Genomic DNA, 21172 nt, shown 5'->3' with positions numbered 1-21172 from the left:
TGTTCTCATATCAAGTGAAGATGAAGAGTGTGAGTGTTATGTGAATTACGGCACTCACCTGAAATCTGTCCAACACGTCCTTTGTGTTCCGCCTGGGCTGGTGAACTTCCTGTACCAATGAGAGAACACTGATTTAATGATCTTGCCACCACACACAGCAGATGATCTGCTGCCTGACTTGCTAAATTCGGTGCACCAGGCTCATTAAAAACAGCATGGTTTAAGAGTGGGGACCATTCTGTGGATGAAATAAGCCGTGGATAAGAAGCTTGCCCACAGTAGACAAAAATCACTTCTGCTGTCTTTTTCTTTTTGTACATATCTCTATATCAGGCAGTCACACCGGCCCTAAGCACCTACCTTAGCTGCAAAAAGAGAGTGTTATAGCTCACTTTGCCAGGCATGCGGTAACAAAAGTGACTTTTCCACAATTTTCATAGTGACACAATGACAAAAGGACAAAACACAACACAGAATGCAACGTGTTTGTCTTTTGTCATCTTAGCCTCCTTCTATTGTACTAACATCGAAACTCAAGTACCAGCACACCCACACTTTCCCCATCCTTTTTGTTCATGGTTATGTGCTCTATTGCATGCCGTCAGTAGCTCCACCTACCACAGTTGCTCAGTGACTGCTACGTCATTCTGGCACACAGCACGAGTATATAAGTCAGTGAGTCAGTCATGAGTCATATGGAGATTGTCGCATGTGTAAAACACCAGGTGGTTAAAAATAAATGCAGAGCCATCCACTACCGTGTCATGTTTAAGCAAGCGCTGTCCAAAGACACTTTCAAGTGATGTCTTGAAGCTGCATTGCCTTGTAATGTACAATGCCAAAAAAAAATGTGTAACCTCTCTGGATATCAGGTGATCTTTCATGGCAGACCTGTCATGGTTTCTTTCAGCTCACAATGCGTCCATAGTCCAAGAAACTAAACTGTGTATATACTACCTGACTCAACTTCTATAGCCGCTACAGGTATACGAAGGTTGTTCAATGCTTATCCTAAATGAATTACCTACATGAACAAGTTTACTTAATTTGTGAGATAATTACTTGTCTTATTGTCATTAACCTTTTCTTAACACCAGAAACTATCAACTAGCGTGTTGCTAACTGGTTGAAAGTCTGTTTTACTGGCTAAAATCTCCCCATGAGTGTCTACGCCATTGGTAAAACTCGTACAGCTCCCGTATTCTACACAGACTAGACATTTTGGTTATGCTACGGTGAGCAAACTCTTACTTTCCCCGACTGTAGTCCAGGTTCACTTAAGTATCTTTTTGGACTTGTCCACTGTACTGTGGCTGCAGGTGACTTGTACATGTACACTACTACTTTGTTCTTTGTACTCGTTTGTTCTGTACTATCGTAGCTGCATTCACCGTTCATTAAAGCCTTAGCTTTTCTTAGCTGGTTGCTCAGTCTTGCGCTGTTGGTGCCGTCCACGCTGTCTGCAGTGGGGGCCGATCCAGGAGATAATACAGTCTACGTTTTCCATAGGTATGTGCTGCTGGGTATGTAGTTTTTCCAATGGGCGTGTGTCATCGTCGTCTTGCTGTCACCATCATCACCGCGGCATCTCCCAATTCTCACCACAGAGTTGTCGTTGTGTGTCTTTGTCATACTTGTGATGTTATTGGGGCCGGATCACTCCAGACAAAGGGAGAAGCAGCACGCCAAAGCAAAAACACACATCAGACATGTATTGACGTACACAGTACGGATAACGGCACACACGCGTCATAATGTCCCAAAATGCCTCATAGGCGACATGCACTATATGTATCGGTGGATTACGATCGGCCTACAGTTCCGACGGCAGCTTGTGTCGCCGTGTCTTAGACCTCGTTGAACCGATGCCGGCCAGCGGGGACGGACAACAGTGTCGGCCGGCGGGTCGGACAGCCGTGTAGGACGGCCGGGTCGGACAGCTGGGTCGGACGGCCGGGACGGTCGGCTGGGTCGGACAGCCGGGTTGGACGGCCGGGTCGGACAGCTGGGTCGGACGGCCGGGTTTGGACGGCCGGGTCGGACCGCCTCGCGGCGCTCAGGTAGCCGGCCGCAGTCACCGGGTCGCGTCCACAGCTGGCGGGGTAGCCCTGTGGCCGCTCACCCGAACGCTCGAGTGCCCTGGTTCCGGACCGCCAGCCCTCCTGGACCAGTGCCCAGCGGAAGAGCGGGGCGAGGTAACCTCCCAGCGGGCGACAGTGTTGTTTCAGGTGTGGCGTATTGGCGCGGTCGGCGATAGCTCCTATGGGCCAGACGCCCAGCGAGGAAGCTGCTTTTCGTCGACCGCCGAACCTCGCGCACTGCTCACGCCACGAGCCACGGGCCACACTCTCGCGCCATGCTTTTTGAGGCGCCACTGCCGGCGCTCCCAAATTGGTGTCGATGATGATGATGGTCCTCTTCGCCACCGCACGGCGCACTGTATTCATATGTTTAGGCTTCGCACTCCCGCGTACCATATATTATGACAATACCCCCCTTTTCGAGAAAGTTGTTTACAACTATTCTAACACATGGACGCGGGATGAAAAAAAAGAAAAAGGAAAATGATCATGCACGTTTGTCCGATTGTTCATATTAGCACACAACACACTGTTCACAGGGCATTGTACCCAGTCAAAGAACGAACGCACAAGTCTGTTCGCTTTCAACTAAATACTAAACACTTGAGATGTCGCAATGTCTAATCACATTTTGATATATAAACAGGCGATTACGCGCGACTCGACTCAAGTAGTCTGCTCTGACATTGTCACAATCTTTTATGTGGGTAACAGTAAAATAATACTCCTGCAAAAGGAGACTCCAACGCAACACTCTGTTGACGTGCCTGGCGCTCTCCTCTGTGGGCTTGTTTCCGCTGGCCTGGTCCCCGGCGCTTTCTCGACTTCGGAGGGTCTTGTGTCGGCGCTTCTAAGACTTCAGGACCGAACGAACTTGTATTCTTGCATGCACACACAAGCACACACTGACGAGGAAGTGGAGCGGCCTGTACTTTCCCTTTAGCGGTTGTCTTTTGGCACTTGTCGCACGACTTCACGAAGCGTTTTACGTCTCTGTGCACATCTGGCCAATAAAATTCCTGTAGGACACGATCGGTTGTTCTCCTGATACCTTTATGTCCTGCCATGATGTTTTCATGAGCCACTTCTAATACGCCATGTCTAAATGCTTTTGGTATGACCACCTGCTTAAAGGTTCTGCCAGTGGCCCGGTGGTAAAGGCGACACAACAGTCCTTTTTCTTCCACGAATTTGTAGCTGTGGCCCTTTCCCGAGTTAAACGACTTGCTTACTTTCGCAAAAATATGTTTCAGCGTCGGGTCTTTCCGCTGTTCTTCAATGAGTTGGTCTTTTGTTACATCACGTAAGACAATCGTTGGAACGCACAAGGGACGAATCTTGCCTTGTTCTTGTTCTTCAATATTTGCTTCAGCCACGCTCGATACATGGTGAGGCTTCCTAGGCGCCTTATTACGCTTCATCCCTATCGACGACGACTCAGCGTTGGGAGCAGCGGGGTGCTTCCAGTCAGAGTCTGGATCGTATGGTCCTCTGACGCCTGGAAGATTTCCCAGAATTACGTCGTAGAGGGGCTCGTCCATACATGCCACGGTTAATTCTCCTGTAAAGTACGGCGTGTTCATTTGTACGACAGCTTCAGGTAGGTGGCTTGTTGAGCCGTCCAGAAGAACAACTTTGCTCGTTCTTGCCGTCATATACCCCTCTGGAACGAGTTCTCGTCTTACAATTGCGGTATTACAACCGGTGTCTCGTAATACACGAACACTTCTTCCTAGCAGCCGGCCTTCAACCATTGGCATCCCGTCGATGGGGAAAGTTACAGCAGTCCCAGGGTTCTTGTCCTCGCTGTCACTTGATTGGCGAATCTTCTTTCCTGGATGCTTTGATTCTTTCACTGGACGAGTCCGGACTGGTCGAGATTCGGTGAATGCACACGCAGAACTTGGTTTGTTGTCCCCGTACCGAGTTCGGCAATTTCCAGCTGTATGTCCCGTTCTGTCGCACAACTCACACTTCAGCATACGCTTAGGTGGGGCACGGCAGTCAGGAGCCAAATGTCCAAACCGATGACAAAGGGTGCACATAAGTTGCGGTTTCCTGGGAGCTTCAATGTTTTTTCCACCAGAATCCTTTGTGTTATCGGGACCCTTTCCTAGGTTTGTCCAGTTCTGCGCTTCAAGAAAGCGATCCGTCAAGCTAGCAAGTTCGTCAAGGGATTTGCACTCTCGCTCCTTCAAGAAAATTACTAGCTTTGGCTCACAACAACGCAGAAACTGTTCAGAGATCATGTGATCTCGTAGACCTTCATATGTTTTAGGCACATTAGCCATCTCAATCCAGTGGTCAAAATAGGCTGAAATTCTTGCTGCTAACTGTCTTCCAGTTTCGCCCTCTACTGCTTGTGCTTTACGAAACTTTTCTTGGTAGCCTTGAGCCGTGAATTGAAACCTTTGTAGCAAAGCTTTCTTTACCTTCGAGTAATCTAATGAATCGGTGGCAGTCATCCGACCGATCACAGTTAACGCTTCCCCAGTCAGACACATGCTCAAAGCAAGAGCCCATTTTTCTTGTGGCCAGTCCTGTCCTGTTGCTACGCGCTCAAATCGCTGTATATACGCGTGTAAGTCATCGCGTTTCTCGTCGAACAAAGGAAGTAACTTCTGTGGGTTGAGGGATGACGAGGAGGTGCTGGGTGCAGTCAAAATTTCAGAAGCCGCTGCCGGCATATTACGAGCTCCTTCCTGAAGCTGCAGCTTTAGCTGGAGGATCTCGCGCTGCCTCTCGTCAGCTTCCTTGATTGCCTCTCGCTCCGCAGCTCTCTCGTCCCTTTGTTTTGCCTGTTCGGCCTCAATCCATCTGCGAAGTTCTGCGCCTGACAATCCTATTTGGAGACCTATAGCCGTGATTTTCTCTAAATCCATGGTGCCGTCTACTAATGTGTGTCTGCGCTCAAGCGAAACTGCTCCCTTTCACTGTATTTACGAGTGAATCCTGGCAGGCTCGCCAGTTTGTGATGTTATTGGGGCCGGATCACTCCAGACAAAGGGAGAAGCAGCACGCCAAAGCAAAAACACACATCAGACATGTATTGACGTACACAGTACGGATAACGGCACACACGCGTCATAATGTCCCAAAATGCCTCATAGGCGACATGCACTATATGTATCGGTGGATTACGATCGGCCTACAGTTCCGACGGCAGCTTGTGTCGCCGTGTCTTAGACCTCGTTGAACCGATGCCGGCCAGCGGGGACGGACAACAGTGTCGGCCGGCGGGTCGGACAGCCGTGTAGGACGGCCGGGTCGGACAGCTGGGTCGGACGGCCGGGACGGTCGGCTGGGTCGGACAGCCGGGTTGGACGGCCGGGTCGGACAGCTGGGTCGGACGGCCGGGTTTGGACGGCCGGGTCGGACCGCCTCGCGGCGCTCAGGTAGCCGGCCGCAGTCACCGGGTCGCGTCCACAGCTGGCGGGGTAGCCCTGTGGCCGCTCACCCGAACGCTCGAGTGCCCTGGTTCCGGACCGCCAGCCCTCCTGGACCAGTGCCCAGCGGAAGAGCGGGGCGAGGTAACCTCCCAGCGGGCGACAGTGTTGTTTCAGGTGTGGCGTATTGGCGCGGTCGGCGATAGCTCCTATGGGCCAGACGCCCAGCGAGGAAGCTGCTTTTCGTCGACCGCCGAACCTCGCGCACTGCTCACGCCACGAGCCACGGGCCACACTCTCGCGCCATGCTTTTTGAGGCGCCACTGCCGGCGCTCCCAAATTGGTGTCGATGATGATGATGGTCCTCTTCGCCACCGCACGGCGCACTGTATTCATATGTTTAGGCTTCGCACTCCCGCGTACCATATATTATGACAATACTATTGTTGTCATACAGTCATCATCATCTCAATGTTGTCACGATGTCTTCATCATACCACCTTTGTCGTTCCATCGACATCACTTTATCGCAATCATGCTGTCATCATTCAGTCGTAATTATTATGCCGATTTTAAGCCATTGTCGTAATACGCTTGTGTCATACGCCATAGTGGTCGTTCCATCATCATCATCCCATTGTCCTCATGCTGTCGTTGTCATAACGCCTTTGGCTGTGCCAGTGTATGCTTTGAAGGTTGGAAGCGCTGAGCATCAGAGAGGGGCATAGAAGTTTAAACGAGAATGTTGTAAACCATCTTTTGCACTCAACTGTCAAGGAAGAAGCAGGACATACAGACCCCAAGCGATTCAGTGAGCTCGAGATCAGGAGCGAAAATGCCTGGTCCACACCACAGGTAACACTTAAACATTCGTGTTATAAAGTCGTAACCATACTACGAGTTTCTTTTTACTCTGTTCACCGTCTGCATTGTTTGTTGCACAATAAAGGAATGTTTCTGTACAAAAACATGCCCTCTACCGAAATGAATTCCGCGGAAACCTGCAAAGTGGTAAAAGACAACTGGAGCTTTTTTTTTTTAATCTAGTGAATTATGAAATACTTCCTTTTGCATATGCCTCATGTTGTCAACAAGGCTTATACAGGAGAGTTTGCTGTTGTGCTAGTTGGTTCATGGTATATTTGAAATGAAGACAGTGCAAAGAACTGGACAAGAAAGAGGCACAGACACAGCGCCGTGTCTCTTCGTTGTCCCACTGTTTGCACTGTTTCCATTCCAAATGGCTTACATAGTACAAAGGTACATGGAAGCAATAACACCTCTACTTGACATCTTACCTGCTGCAAATCTTTGTCTGGCCGACGTGAAAGCTGCCCCACTAGGGCGTCAAGGTCAAAAACTGGAAGATTCCGTGCTCGCTTGATCTTAAAAATGATACAGAAAGAAAAAGACTAAGTACTAAAACAAGTGGAGATATCAGAATTCTAGTGGCTGTTTGTTTGCCTGGAGTACCAGAAATGCCAGCTGCCACTCCCCCCCACCCCCGCCCCTCACATTTACTCTGAATTCAAACTTTCCTGCGAGCTTTCCCTTCATACTGCCATAATCATCCATGCTCGCGCCTTGCTGGAAATTTACAACACAGCAACACAGAAAATTTACAAGTGTCTTGATGAGTTCAGGCTCGCTTTAATTTATCAAGTCGTCAGCTCTCTTGGTCAAAAAGTCGAAGGGGGCGATGCCTGTTTTCGTTCTGCACCACACCTCCTATTTTGTTTAGGCACCAAAGGAAAGTAAGATGCCTTTGGCTATTTCTCCTTTAATTTTTGGCTAGAGCACACAACGAGGAACAATAAAACTAAATAGTTAATAGATTTTGCTTCAATTGCACAGTGCATATGTATGGTGGCTGTCAGTACTCTTTCCCTTCCTTACTGTTAGCAAGAGGGGGCTCAATGCCGGCGCCAGAAATTGTTCTAATTAAAGCTTTAATTGATTAATCGATCAATCAACCTGTCCTAGTGTGGATTTCTGTCGGGTTTTGTGGGGTTAATAGAGCACTGTTGACAGTAAAAGTGGCATGTGTTTTATAATTTATCGATATACTTACTAAAGGCCATTGGATTTGTGTTTATAGTGCATTTAATCAGCTGGCAACCCTCAGAGGAAACACTCCATAGGAAGAAAGTAGCTTGTCTATTTTGTGTAATTACATTCGCACACACTGACATGTTACATGTTACGTGTTTTAATTTAAAGAACCACAGATGGTCAAAATTAATCCGGTGTCCGCCACTACGGTGTGCTTCATAATCGGATTGTGGTTTTGGCAAGTAAAACCCCATAATTTGTGTTTTAACATTACCCATGTACATGTCCTTCCTGTTATGAGCCTTGATGGGACCGGCAGTATTAGTAAATTAATTGGAGTTTTCTTGCACACTTACCTGCCTGACAAGGAGCTTCCTTCTAAGCCTCTGTGCTTCGGGGGGAAGAGGAACTTTCAGGGCGTACTTCTCTATCTGGCTCAGCAGTTGGTGCTCCTCATAGATGCTCATGGGGACACACCTGCACGACAGATAACAGAAACAGCAGCGACTCACTTGCTGGGCTTGTGTTAGCTTTTGCTTTCAACTTGGTGGCGAACTTTGTAGGCTGCTGCCTATTGGCCATTTTGTGAGCATATCTATGCATGATTTGCATATCTATGCAGGTAATTTTAAGTTTAGAAAGAAAATTGTCTTTCTTGATTGTGATCTCCGCGATGACCGAGTAGCCACTCGGCACAGAAAATTTGCAGAGGCATTCCCAGAAACGTAGTGTACTGTGATTTGCTATTCACAACATTTGATGATTTGATGATTTGAAATCTGTGATTTGCATATTCACAACAGCATCATCTGAAGATCGGAAATGTTTTGTTACCGTGCTCAACCAGTGTTTCAGTTCCCTTTAATGTTTGCCTTTTAGTCACCCCTGAAAATAAACTGATACCAAAAGTCCACTGACATCTCCCTGGATCTCCTTGCTGAAGAGCTATCCCGAGGTGCACGCATCCTTTTAAATGCAGGCCGAGCAGGATGCTCCATGAGAAATAATGTCGTCACCTTTTGGCAGTGGCAATGCTATGATCCACCACCAACCGTAATCACTTCTGCAAGGGAAATGCTATGCATGCACAAATGAGTTAACTTTTAACTCCAAGTGTTCATCACATGGTGTGGTCGTGTAAAGAAATAGAGACATTTTGGGAAAAGTGCTGACCTTAGGAGGTAACGTAATTTGAGGACTGGGTCCGGCCACATGCTGTCAAAGAGAAACTTTACTTATGGAGCTTTGCATGAAGAGCCTCCATTGCGAGCCACACTTAGCCTGGTCTGCCTCACATTTACCATTACCTCAAATAAGCCTCGAGCCATCATTTTAATACTGTACTATTCTTGCGCTGTCCGACTTACTTTGGCTTCTTGGGTGAGGCTTCTTCTTTGATGGTGGCCTGCCGCCCTCTTTCGTCCATCCTGTGCTTTCTCGCAGTCCCCGATGCACGTGAGTGAGATGTCTCTGTTGAGCAGCTCTCCGAGTCGCTCACTGGTTCCTCCTTGATGCTTGCCACGGATCCGTCGTCGTCATCAATGTTGCCTGCCACAACCTCTTCAGTTGCAGCCACTTCACCTGCAAAAGTGTGGAAGCTGTCTCGGTGGATGTTTCTGAGCCTTTTCTTTAAGACAAGGTTTCAAACTTGCATTGGGAATTGTGTTACACTGTAGCATTTCATTTAGTATAAGGAGAAGAAGAGTTGCCTAAAGCTTATAAAACATAAAACTAAAAAATGGGGGGGGGGATGATAATATTTTCACATGGAAGGGACTAGTGCAGGCAGGCAAGCAGGCGAGGAAGACCTTCGTCAAACATGTACAGCTCAGCTTGGCTGTAACTGTGACGCATAAGGTTGAAATGCGATCTTTAGGTTAAAAGAAATATCCTTGTACAATAATTATTTTTCGCTACTATCAGTGCTTTTTTACTATCATGAGTACCGAAGAAATATTTAGGCAACTTCCACGCAGATTTATCTCGGGACAGTGTGAAAAGACTGCACGTCGAGACGGAAAAGACAAGGCGGCACTGGCTATCAATTGAATTTTTATTGATGAGAGTAACCTATAATATGGGGCGGTACACAATGTTGGTGACAATAAAACAAATGCACAAAGCATCAACAGAAACAGACACAACACTGTGTCTTCAAGGCTAAAATACTTCTAGAGCCATTTCTTTCTTTCAGAGGGTGATAGTTGGCTTGCTTACCCATAACTAAAAAAAAAAAAAAGAATATGGAGTTTAACGTGCCAAAACCACTTTCTGATCATGAGGCACGCCGTAGTGGAGGACTCCGGAAATTTCGAACCCCTGGGGTTCTTTAACGTGTACCTGAATCTAAGTATACGGGTGTTTTCGCATTTTGCCCCCCCTCGAAATGTGGCCGCCACGGCCACACATAACTCAGCTTCTTTGCCTATATGTTAAGCCTCAATTATTTCGTCATGTTTTGACCGTGATGCCTGCACAATATTACATTGTTGTTAAAGAAAGCAACATAGCCACATTCTTGGCTATGCGCACCTAAGTGCAACATTACCTTTTCTTTTTTTTTACTGCATCCTTGTGTTCATTAAGGTGCACACCCACACATTGCCTGGTATTGCGGACGCCTTGTCTCCGTGTTCCATTTTCTCGCGCTGTTTCGAGAATAAAGCAATGCCAACTTGCCAGATTTTCGGTACTACTACTCCAAGCAGATATCTGAAGCAACTACGCAGGTTGTGCAATGTAGTCATACACGCCAAGAGCTGCCAGAGCCAAAATTAGTACTCACCATCGGTCTGCAAGATGCCAACAATCTCTTCAACCTTGGGAGACCTCACGCCAAAGTAGCTGGCATCCATGGTAGCGGCTTCTTGGACGTTGAAATCTTCCAGGTCCAGCATCTCGTCATCTTCAACCTCCACTTTCACTGGCAAGAGGCCATCTGTGAAAGCATGGGTGCATGATATGCACACTACTGAGACAGGGGGTTCGTAGGAATGTGGAGACTTGGCAGTGGCCAACAGCAGTCAAACCAAGGGAAACCTCAGGGTTCATTCACACTATCAACTCGCAAAGACTGGGCAACCAAGTTGGTCGCAAATGGTTGGTTTGATTGAAAAGGAATCGTCAAGGGTCAGTTATTCATTGCTTGATTTTTCAATTGCACGACTGCAGCTGTAAGATGACTCAACTAACCCACGACAAAGGAGAAGGATGTCTGTATCCGTTGACACTTATTTTACGTAGTGATGGTGGTGCAAGCTGACGTGAGCAGCATCAATCGCGACACATTTCGGCGTGGTTACGGGCAGGTTGCACTTGCTGGTGTGAACACTGGTCATCACGAGTAACTCCTCGGTCACCAATTGTGGTCAGTCGTGCAACCCCTGTCAATCACTGGTATGAATGCACACTTAGACTGAGGCCAACATTTTAATAAGGGGAGTTATTTTCATCAGGAGTGGGACTTGTTCTTGCTGTAATGACGACAGGTTTCCCTGCTGAAATGTTGGCTAGAGGCTGAGGCTTAACCTTGTTCAACCCAAGATGATGAATGCGACTGTTCAAATTATCCAGCAAATATTTGAATAAGAATTCGCGTGACCTCAGAAAATTTACGAATTAGCATTCAGGATTTTGAGTAAACCAACATTTATCTGGCTAGGTTTGAGCGGACACAAACACAGCTGACAGTTGTGCTACAATAATTTACCACCAGCAAATTAACTGCAGCTAAAGAACTTTGCACAACAGCAAAATACAGCAAAATGCAACTGTCTACTTTTGCAGTTAATACAAGAAAATAGCATTTTTGTCTTCAAGCTCACCAGAAGGCGTAGAAACAATGTCCACAGGATCACTTGCAGGTTCAGGTACATGAAGGAAATCTTGCCGGAATAGGTCGCTCCCGAAGAGATCGTGGTCAGAACTCCAACTGCACAAAGAAAAATGGAAAAAACGGTGGCAAGCATCTTAAATAGGGCCACCTACAGTTTGGCACAAGTGTCATCAAACCAGACAGCTTTGAAATGTAAACCCTCAGGACAACGTGTGGGCATGCAGCACATGGGAACTACTAATGCGCCGTGTAACGCTCCGATAACACAGACGTGACATGCTCACTGCACAAGTAAGGGCGTTAAAATTGGTTTTACTCAATTGGTATTATACCCCTGACACACGGGCAAAACTAAAGTCCTTTCCAGTAAACCCCTTTTGCTACTCTGAAGGACCCTTAGCAGAAAGGAGTTGCGCCGATGACACACGGCACCGCACTGAACTTCTTTAGGTGGTTCTTCAGATGAACGCCGCAAGAAAAATAGCGCTGGCTGTTAAAGCCACAAGAGAGAAAACATTCTTAAAAAGCTGCGTATTTAATTACACTTAGCTACTGTAGAACCTAAAAATATATTTTTTTCATTGTTGATGGCTAATAATACTTATAGTCGTTTATTTTATTCGACTTTTTGCGTTGTTAGCAGCCATTTAACTTGGTCTAGCAACTATGTGCAGCCGGTGTTTTGCTGTGCGTGCTGTTTATTCTGGTGATGCCCACGTTTCTGTCGTCCTTTTTCATGTCTATGTCGTCCCTTACATTCTGCGCGCAGGCGTAACGCGTTTTATTCAATATGTTATTCCAACAACTGTGGTTTTTTCTTGGTATTTCCTGCGGGCGCTGATTGTGCAGTCTCCATCTCGCGACGTGAACACATCACATGCGCGCAGCAAATGACGACGACACTGCCGGAATTCAACAGGGCGGCACTAGCGACGTTATGCGAGCGTATGAGAGTATAGCTAGAGGAAATCTTCACTATTTGACAAATTGTATTACCGCTAACAATTAAAACATTTTCGCAAGGTAAAAGAAATACCTATGGGCACCGTAGTTGTGTGGCAGGTTTCCTTCTATTGACGAGTTGTGCACGCTGTGTGCGAGAGTAACTCCTTTTCCACTCGAAAAGTAGTTGCATGATCTTTTTTCCCGAAAAGGAACTTTGTGGTAAAGAAGATACTCCTTTGTCGTGTGTCACTGCACTTGAACGCCTTTCCGGTAGATGTCCCCTTACCTAAAGGACTTTAGAGTGCCCGTGTGTCAGGGGTATTACACGACTTTTGGGAGGACATCAGTGCTCCAAGATGATGTGCTTCCCAATGATTATCAACTGTAAAAGCAACGAACAGACACAAGACAAGCGCCATATACAGCGTGATAACCTCTATTCACAATGTCGATAGTGCGAGACGATAGCACTGCACGTGTTCATGTTGCAGGGCTGCGGCTGATGCCTAGGAAGGGATGTGTAGCCTATGCACGAATAGTAATTTCTGGAATACTTCTTAAAAATAATTACACCTGCATTTTGAAGTGTGGTCATGGCACAATGATATACAGTATTTAATATTAATGATGCTTACTGTAGTCATGGTAACATTCTTTGTACAAATTGGCTGTGAAAGAAAAAAACAATCACTGAAGTAGGCTTGTCTCAACAAAACATTCCACTGTGGAGGAGCCATCTCACATGAATGCTTTTCAAGGAGTTACCCACATGCAGTCACTTTCAAAACCATATTAAAATTTGCATATAAAGGTTATCATACATAGTTTTAGAAAAGTGGAAAACGACAACAACAAAAAAACCCAACTACAAGCTGCCACAAACGAGCTTGCAAAGAAAATGCATGACATATGAAAGTCTAAAAAATATTACTGGAAGTCCTCGGGTGTCATCAGGCTGTCGTGCATGTCGAACGATGAACCTGTTGTGTCATCGTACGAGTCTACAGGCTCCGTCTTGATGCAAACCTTCTCGGGAGTGCTTGAGTTTGATGAGTCTGCTGCAGGCTGTGTGAGAAAAGACTCAATGAAGATAAAATATGCATCACATTTTTCTGCCTGGAGGCTTTTTCTCCCAAAAATATTTCTCAACTCAAACGAAAATGCCACAATGCTGAACCTAAATGCTTGCACTTTAGAGTTCACCTAAACCATTATTTTACAGCATTTAAGTGAGTCATCAATAAATTAATAGTACTGTGACTCAATGCCAACCGCATAAGTTGTGTATCTAGGTTCAGATGAAAAGCGAAATTTTGAGAAGCATGCACCCAGTTAGTCACCACTTTTACAGGATAGTACATAAAAATGTCGGATATGTTTGAACCGTGCTTGAATAGAACATTAAAAATATTACTGCAGTATTAAATGTTGAGTTCATGATGCCAGTTGCCTGGTTGTGCATCATGAATTTGTTACAAGAGAACACAGATTCTCTTAGTAGCACTTCACCTGTATAAGCTGTGTATGACTATGCTTTTGGAAAGCTGTTGAATGGCTAAAGTATCCAATTCCTCTGAGATACACAAGATCGCAGGAGTACCGGCACATACATTTTCAAATTTGTAGAAACTCTACCACATGCATCTCACATGCAAAAGGATCACACTTAGCAAATACGAATGTTTGTAAGTGTTTATAAGACATACTATTATGATTACTAAAGTTAGTATGTTCCACATCCACCTGCCATGGCTCTCAGTGGCACTAGCTAACACTCCCAGGGCTAGATCTAGCACACATAAATACCCAAGTTGGTGGACGTATTGATGGCCGTCGCTGTAGCACAATTGGTAATGCATTGCACGTGCCATGTGAAGGTTGTGCGTACTGTCCCCACCGGCAACAAGTTATCTTTCCCTCCACTTTAATTTCTATTTATTTTTCATTATAATCTACATTTCAACATCAATGACAGCTACTTACCTCTATGCTTTCCTCGGCTTTATCTGGTCGTGATTAACAAAAAATTGAGCCCCTCTGTTTCCCTTCTTCTCAATGACTAATAATAGCCGCACGTGATCTAAGCAGTAGGATTTCAAAGAGGTAGAGGTGCTGGATGCATTGCAAATGTCATTACGTGACGAGGTTGCCTTTGAATGTTTTTATACCTCGCACTCAACTGCACTAGATGTGGCTATCTGAAAAAGTGAAAATGTACAGACCTCGAAAGTGTGCAAACACATTCCTGCATTTTTGTTAGTGGTTTGGGCCTCTAGCCCAGGTTTGTTCCATTCATTTCAGTTTAGTCATACTATGGAGGGAGCAATACCTTCAGAAAGAACTGCAGGCAACTTCCAATTGGCCAACAATAACACGTGTGCATATTGCTATGAACAGTTCTGAGCAATCCCTCACCAATGAATTAGTGCGCCTCGCTCTCCCAGTCATTTTTCTTTTCTAACCTTGGTGAGTAGGGACCGCTTCTCCTTGAGGTTTATGGCTGCCTGCAGGGAGTTTGCAACAGTACGGCGGCGAGGGCCATCCAAAACTGGTGGATTCTCATCTACCGCTGCTGCAGGATTCATCTTTGCCTTTCGGCACTTTGCCAGCAATGTGTTAGGGCCCTCTGAAATGAAGCAAATTGAATTAGTATGATAAATTGATTCATGTCTGAATGCGGCATCATGGGCTGAAAGGAACACCGTAAGGCCGAGTTCATAAGTTCCGAGTTCATAAGTTCGTAAGGCCGTAGGCCCGAGCTCATTTTCAACACAGAGGATTTTTTCTCGGGGAATTGAGAAAAAACAAAAAAATATATAGGAGCTAGGTACTTCAAATTTTTAGTGACACACAGTTGACTTCACCTAAACAGCACGTTGACAGAACACAATTCTAGAGTAACGACAATGACATCTATGGGGTATGGTACTCGTTTATGTCCTCCTGCTCCTCTTCATCGTCATCCTGTTTTATGCCCACTGCTGGATGAAGTTCTGGCGATAATTCTAATCGTTGTACTATTGTGAACTAATGAAATTTTGTTGGATGGCCTTAAAGGGGTCCTGAACCACCCCTTGGGCTTGGTGAAAAAACAGTCCACAGATAGTATACGCTGCTGTGAACATCTCAGCCAAGATGCAGCTGCTATCGGCCAATAGCTAACATCAATAAAGAAGGGTGTTTGGATCAGTGCGCCAGTTTGCTTATGCCTACTGTTACTGTGTATATTTATTGATGCAGTTTAATAAACAGGCTGCAAGCAAAACCTTTCTTTCGAATTTCGATAATAATTACACATTCCGGAACAAGCCGACTATGGTCTGCTAATGCTCGGCCGCGGCCCCCTGTGAAGGAACTAAACTTCGGCGACCCTGCTATTAGTGCCGTAGCTGTCGGGTCTGCTTAATTGCGACTAGTTTTGAACACTCAACTAGCCTATAACCACGCGAAACTTGTCAGACTACACGCACTCTTGCCAGTGCATGCTCACTCCTGGCCCCTCCTGGTTAGACGCCTTGGCAGAATTTGCTTCGTATTGAGCTATTGACAGTACTTCAAAAGGTGCAAGTATTATGTGGCTACCATCCTTCGGTCAAGCTGGCGCAGGACAAAGCCAGTCTGCACCACCTAGCACAGCCAGGCTGGAGCATACGAGGGCGAGTGGGCACTCAAGCCCTGTCGTGCACAAAGCAAATGCTGTGCTTACGCGCTGCAGTTGCATACGCACTGCAGTTGCATATGCACTGCAGTTGCATACGCGCTGCAGTTGCATATGCACTGCAGTTGCATACGCACTGCAGTTGCATATGCACTGGCAATGAGTCCACTGGCCGAGTGCACTGCAGCTCACTGAGAGGCGTTTGGTGTGTCGTAAGTGCAAAAATGAGAAATAGTGGCATCTATGTGAACATTAAAACCAAATTTGAACTGTGTGCCACGGTGATGCTCAGTAGGCGGAGCATTGTGGGCACGTCCTGCTCTGCCATAGCCTTTGCAGTGCAAGTAATTGAAGAAGGAACGGAAGCACCGCTAACGTGATGTTTGATTGCCAATAACTCTGCTTCTGCTGAATATTTACATTGAAGTACAGTGAACACTTGTTAAGACGGACTCGTTTAAGACGAATTCTCACATATAACGAACAACATGGGAATGTTCACTTTGTTTTCCATAGATTCAATGCAAGAAAAATAAGAATGCTCAAGACGAACTGACTCAGATGTGCTCTTCGGTTAGGACGAACATTCGGAGTGACTACCACCGCTTCCGATCCCTGAGGCTAGGGTGCCTCGATGCGCCATGCCCAGGGGCGCGCGCATCAAGGCACCCTACTAGAGGCTTGCGGCGCACAGCGCCCATGGACAGAGGAGGAAACAAAAAATTTGGAGGACGCTTAAGCTTCGTCTTTAAGAGTGGAATCCAATAGCATTCAAAGATCCCTGACTGCTTTTCACGCTTCCTGGCAACTGGAGCTTATGAAACCACAGAGTTTATCGGGAAACGCTGGCCGCAAATGCTATGCACGAAGGTGAGCTTTGTGGTAGAAACACAGCCTCTTGCGTAGGCCGCGATGCGGTGGAGGCAAGCGCCAGCTGGAGGTATTGCAAGGAACCGGGCACACCACTCCGGGCCCCCAAGACACCCATCGCACCGGCATGCATAAAATGGAGGACGCCGCGGCCAGTTTATGTGTATGAAGGGGTTTCCTTGAGTTTTTATGTAACAAAATCGTTTTCTCGTATAGTCAAATTACAATCTGACAGCTATCATGTATGTAGGTTGTGTGTAAGTCATAGTTTACGATTTTTCCACGTATTTTATCTTGAGAAATTCAATTAGTTCAGTAAATTCCTTGCGTCACACGGAGGGCCTGGGTATGGATGGTTAGAAAATCTTTTTGCAGGACCGACGTCCAACGTGGGAGGCCGACGTAGGATTTTCTGCAACGCGGGCTCCTTAATGCTATCGCGTTGAGAGACAGTGACGTTTCACTTCATGAAGGCGGATGACACGCACGCGATACAAAGCTATCAGTGCTCGGTGCGCCTAGACTGTCCGCATCGCAGATCGTATTCAAGATGGGGCTCACGCGGCCATGCCATATGCAGCTGCTGGCGGAGTAAAACGCCCCTTGCACAAACATTTTCCTACTCACTAAACTAACACATCACACTCTGACCGCAGACGCTCGCTTTCAAAATGCTGGCGTTTTGCAGCAGCAGAGAGCAAAGTGAATCTCGCGCTCTATATTGCTTCAACACAAGCTGAGCAGCGAAAACACAGCGCATGCAAAGCTATGAGCCATCAGCCCACCTAGACTGTGCTTCCAAAGCAGATCGCGTTCAAGATAAAGCCCACGCGACCGAAGTACAACACCCTCCTTCATTCCCGGTGTCATGCGCATGAAGGAAGATGGCGTGCTCCCCCTTCCCTCTTTCCTCCTTAGCGTAGGCGAGATAGAGCCGCCATCGTCAGCGCTCACCGTCACTAGCTTTCATGCGCACACACAGCGCATGGCGCGCGAGGATGATGTTATCCCAATACGAACCCGATACGCCCGTATCGCAAACGAAACCTGTAGCAACTGCCAAAGTAGGTCAACCCAACGCACTTCCTCCTACCTTCCTGCTCCACGACGCTTCACCTCTTTTCTTCTTGTCCAATTCGCTTGACGTCACCGAGACTTTCCTCTGGGTTGCATTGCTTTGCCGTGTGCTCGGAGCCTGTACCGATAACCTGTGAGATGGCAGATGCCTGCTTTAACTCCCTAGTGAACTTTTTTCAGCAGCATGAAGTCATGGAAGGACTTTAAATGTCATTAGGTGAGATGACATCGTTTGTGGCTGCTTGCCAATCAGCACAGAAGTGCCAAACATCCATCATGGACTGGATGAAATTAAGCAAGAGTACCACTTGAAAACAGGTTTCTATGAAGTTCAGCAAAATTAAACCCTTTCCTCATTTTTCCCCCGTTCTAAGTCTTTTGCATTTATCGTATTGAAGTAAGATGTTTGGATGCACCTGGTAATGTTGCCAATTCTTCTGATAAGACGAAAAAATTTTCATGGTTCAGTTTGTCTTAAAGGAAGTCTACTGTACCTTTTGCGGCATAGTATTTCTGAAATAGTCTAATTTAACGTCAAGAGCATTTCTAGACTTCGATAAAAGGCGGTTCAGGGCCCATTTAAAGGGCAACTCCGATGATTTTTTTTACCATGTCAAGGTAATGAAATATTTAGGTTCCCAAGACCCCCCTGAAATGCGCCTGATAGTAGAATTGTTTTGCAAGTCTGACATTAATTTTAAATAAGCAAGAAAATGCAAAAATGAAACTGGGACCTGGTTGAGCAGCTGAGCGAGTCTCTTCATGTGACGTCACGAGAGGCACACCAGCGGGGCAAACAAAAGCAGCGAAGAGCAGACGCTCAACTGATTCGTGACTGCGCCCAACTTTCGGGTGACAATGTCAGCTGCCGCGGCTGTTTGGATGCGCACCCAAAGCTTGGCACCCAATACAATGCCACATTACAACACCACAGATTGGAGAGACGACAATATCCACCTCCACACAAGATCCTCTCGTGCGCAGATGCTGTAGCATGACAACAATTACAAACTAACACATACCCCCATTTAAGCAGACTACACGAAATACATCCTACACTATACTGGTACAAATGTCCCCTTTGTAACGACTACGCCTCCCTAAACCACACCACATGGGGGTGCCCCAACGTAAAGGCAGCCCCACAAGCACCCAACCTGATGCCCAAGTAGTGAGAAGCTGTGCTGACTAGCTCGGAGCCTCGTGACCAGCAGCAACTGGTGCGGCGTTCCCGGGAGAGCAAGAGCAGCAGGAGCCCTGGACTGAGGGCGCCTCCCCACACAAGCAGAAGGACACCTGCTTTTTTTTTCAATAAATGTTTTTCCTCCTCCTCCCAAGTGTTCTTGCATTCAGCCCCCATTGGAATGTGGCTGGGAATCGAATTAGCATTGTTCTCGTGCTGAGCAATAGAATGCCCTAGCCACTGCAGTGAGTTACGAATGACATGTGAGAAAGATCATTCAAATGCAAATGTAACAAAAGAGGGTATGTGTTGATGAATTTTGCACGGAGGTGCAACTTTTTTCCGACAAAGAACAGTGTGTTGCAAGCTGATGTTCTGATTGAATGAACACTCTAATGAGTCTACATCAAGCACCATTGTTTGATTCCACTGTTGTAGTTTGAATTTTCTTTCTCAGGTTTCATTTGTCGACAGCAGTATGGAATATGCAGTTCTGAAGAGCGTTCTTTCTTTTACTTCTTGTTAGGCAGGGGAAGTGTACGATAAACGGCAGAAAAGCTCTTTACCTTGCACACATGAATACCTTAAGTTATCAGGGCATCTCAAAAAGCCCTCTACAATCGACCCTAAAATTTGAGCCACAAGTGTGCATGTGTGAAGAACCTTGCAGTGCATGCTATTGCCACCAAGGAAATACTGTCCCCTGGAAAACTGATGTGTTACCAAAATCAGCAGGCGATGGGGGCTTCATTGAGGTCAGTGTCCACCATCCACTTTCTCCAAGTTCGGCTGATCCGGAACGAAACAGGAGTGGACAACCAGATGACAGCACTCCAGCGACTGTGCCGCGAAATGTAGCTGTCCGCTTCCTGTGGGGCCATTTATGTTGCCCAAGAGTTAGTGAACATTGTAAAACATTAAATGAAAAGCTACCTGAGTGTGCCAGACAGAAAATAACATGCTATGTGTATTTGTGTTAGTTTCTAATTTTGCACTGGCATGCTACCTTAATAACTTTTTAGACAGAATGATGACCCCTGCCCCCTTCACAAGTTTGCACGTGGTTGTGGTCGTTATTCAGCACTGTCTAAAATGTCTCAGCGCTAACATACCGAGAAACAAGTGCTTGTCACATGCAAGCCGAAGCCATATGCTTGACTGATCACTTCTACATTTGCACTTCTACATTTGCACAAATGTCCAATGTAATGTCTCACATGGACAAGAAGCATTCTGTCAATGTCATGTCATGTCAATGTCATGTGAGAACTATGTGGTGTGAAAGCAAGGCTGATGGCATGTGTGCCATTCCTTTAGTTATAAGCACTTTCCCTGGCATAGCCAGTTAACCTGGACTGAAAGTGATATTCTCAGCAGTGGTCAACCGGAAATATGGGCCCTGATATATTGTGTCAAGCACCCGGATGCACAAGACAGGAGCTGGTGAAGTTATCTTTATTTGCCTTTTCAAAGCTACTTGCACAAGTTTACACCAATTTGTCAGACTAGCTGGCTTTAGAACATTACAGGTGGAATGCTACTTAAAAGATTAACTCCTCCACAAAGATTTTGTGAAAAAGGCTGCTGTGCAGGAGCCAAAATGTCAGTTGTGCTCGCTTTGAACCTTCAGGTCTTCTTATGTAGTAAGCGCTCGTATGTTTGCACAACTGTGCCACTAAGTATCATTATGTCTGACAGAATGACACCACAAATAACTAAAGTACAAGAAAGAGGGCTGTAGCACATATCACACAAAGCGCATTCAGTACAGTAACCTTTAAATGGGACAGGAAAAAGGAAGAAAGCCTAACTTTTTTTATCACCTAAGTCTTCTGCGTACCTTGATTCTCCAAAGAATATCGTCCAGTGCCGGTCAATGAAGTTGCAAATGTGCTCCCGCCAGCGGAAGTAGCCAAGCTTTCCGCTGGCGCCAGTGACGTGGAGGTTGTAGAGGGTGAGCATGATGACCTGGATCCTGCAGTCACATGTCAGTGGTGAGAGGTCACTCTAACCAAAAGCAATCGTCATGTTACCGCCTGAGCAAGTTCTGCCAGAACGGAATGAAACGTAAACTCAAGAAAGCAA

The 21172-nt window shown here is 46.3% G+C and overlaps 1 protein-coding gene across 1 annotated transcript in view; it reads right to left on the bottom strand.

The window, feature by feature from the left end:
* Atac2 (Ada2a-containing complex component 2) overlaps window positions 1–21172 on the bottom strand; it is a 40032-nt gene that overhangs the window by 13844 nt on the left and 5016 nt on the right. Inside the window, exons 3-12 of the mRNA XM_065456220.1 lie at window positions 20928–21062; window positions 19811–19956; window positions 14762–14925; window positions 13231–13364; window positions 11344–11450; window positions 10305–10457; window positions 8887–9100; window positions 7876–7996; window positions 6766–6852; window positions 59–109 (exon numbers count right to left, since the gene is read on the bottom strand). Of these exons, the coding sequence (XP_065312292.1) occupies window positions 59–109; window positions 6766–6852; window positions 7876–7996; window positions 8887–9100; window positions 10305–10457; window positions 11344–11450; window positions 13231–13364; window positions 14762–14925; window positions 19811–19956; window positions 20928–21062 (1312 nt within the window). The remainder of the gene's footprint in view (window positions 1–58; window positions 110–6765; window positions 6853–7875; window positions 7997–8886; window positions 9101–10304; window positions 10458–11343; window positions 11451–13230; window positions 13365–14761; window positions 14926–19810; window positions 19957–20927; window positions 21063–21172) is intronic.

This window comes from Dermacentor albipictus, chromosome 9 (genome assembly GCF_038994185.2).
Source record: "Dermacentor albipictus isolate Rhodes 1998 colony chromosome 9, USDA_Dalb.pri_finalv2, whole genome shotgun sequence".
Taxonomy (NCBI): Eukaryota; Metazoa; Arthropoda; class Arachnida; order Ixodida; family Ixodidae; genus Dermacentor; species Dermacentor albipictus.
The sequence above is the reverse complement of the archived record's forward strand: the minus strand, read 5'-3'. Positions and strand labels throughout refer to the sequence as shown.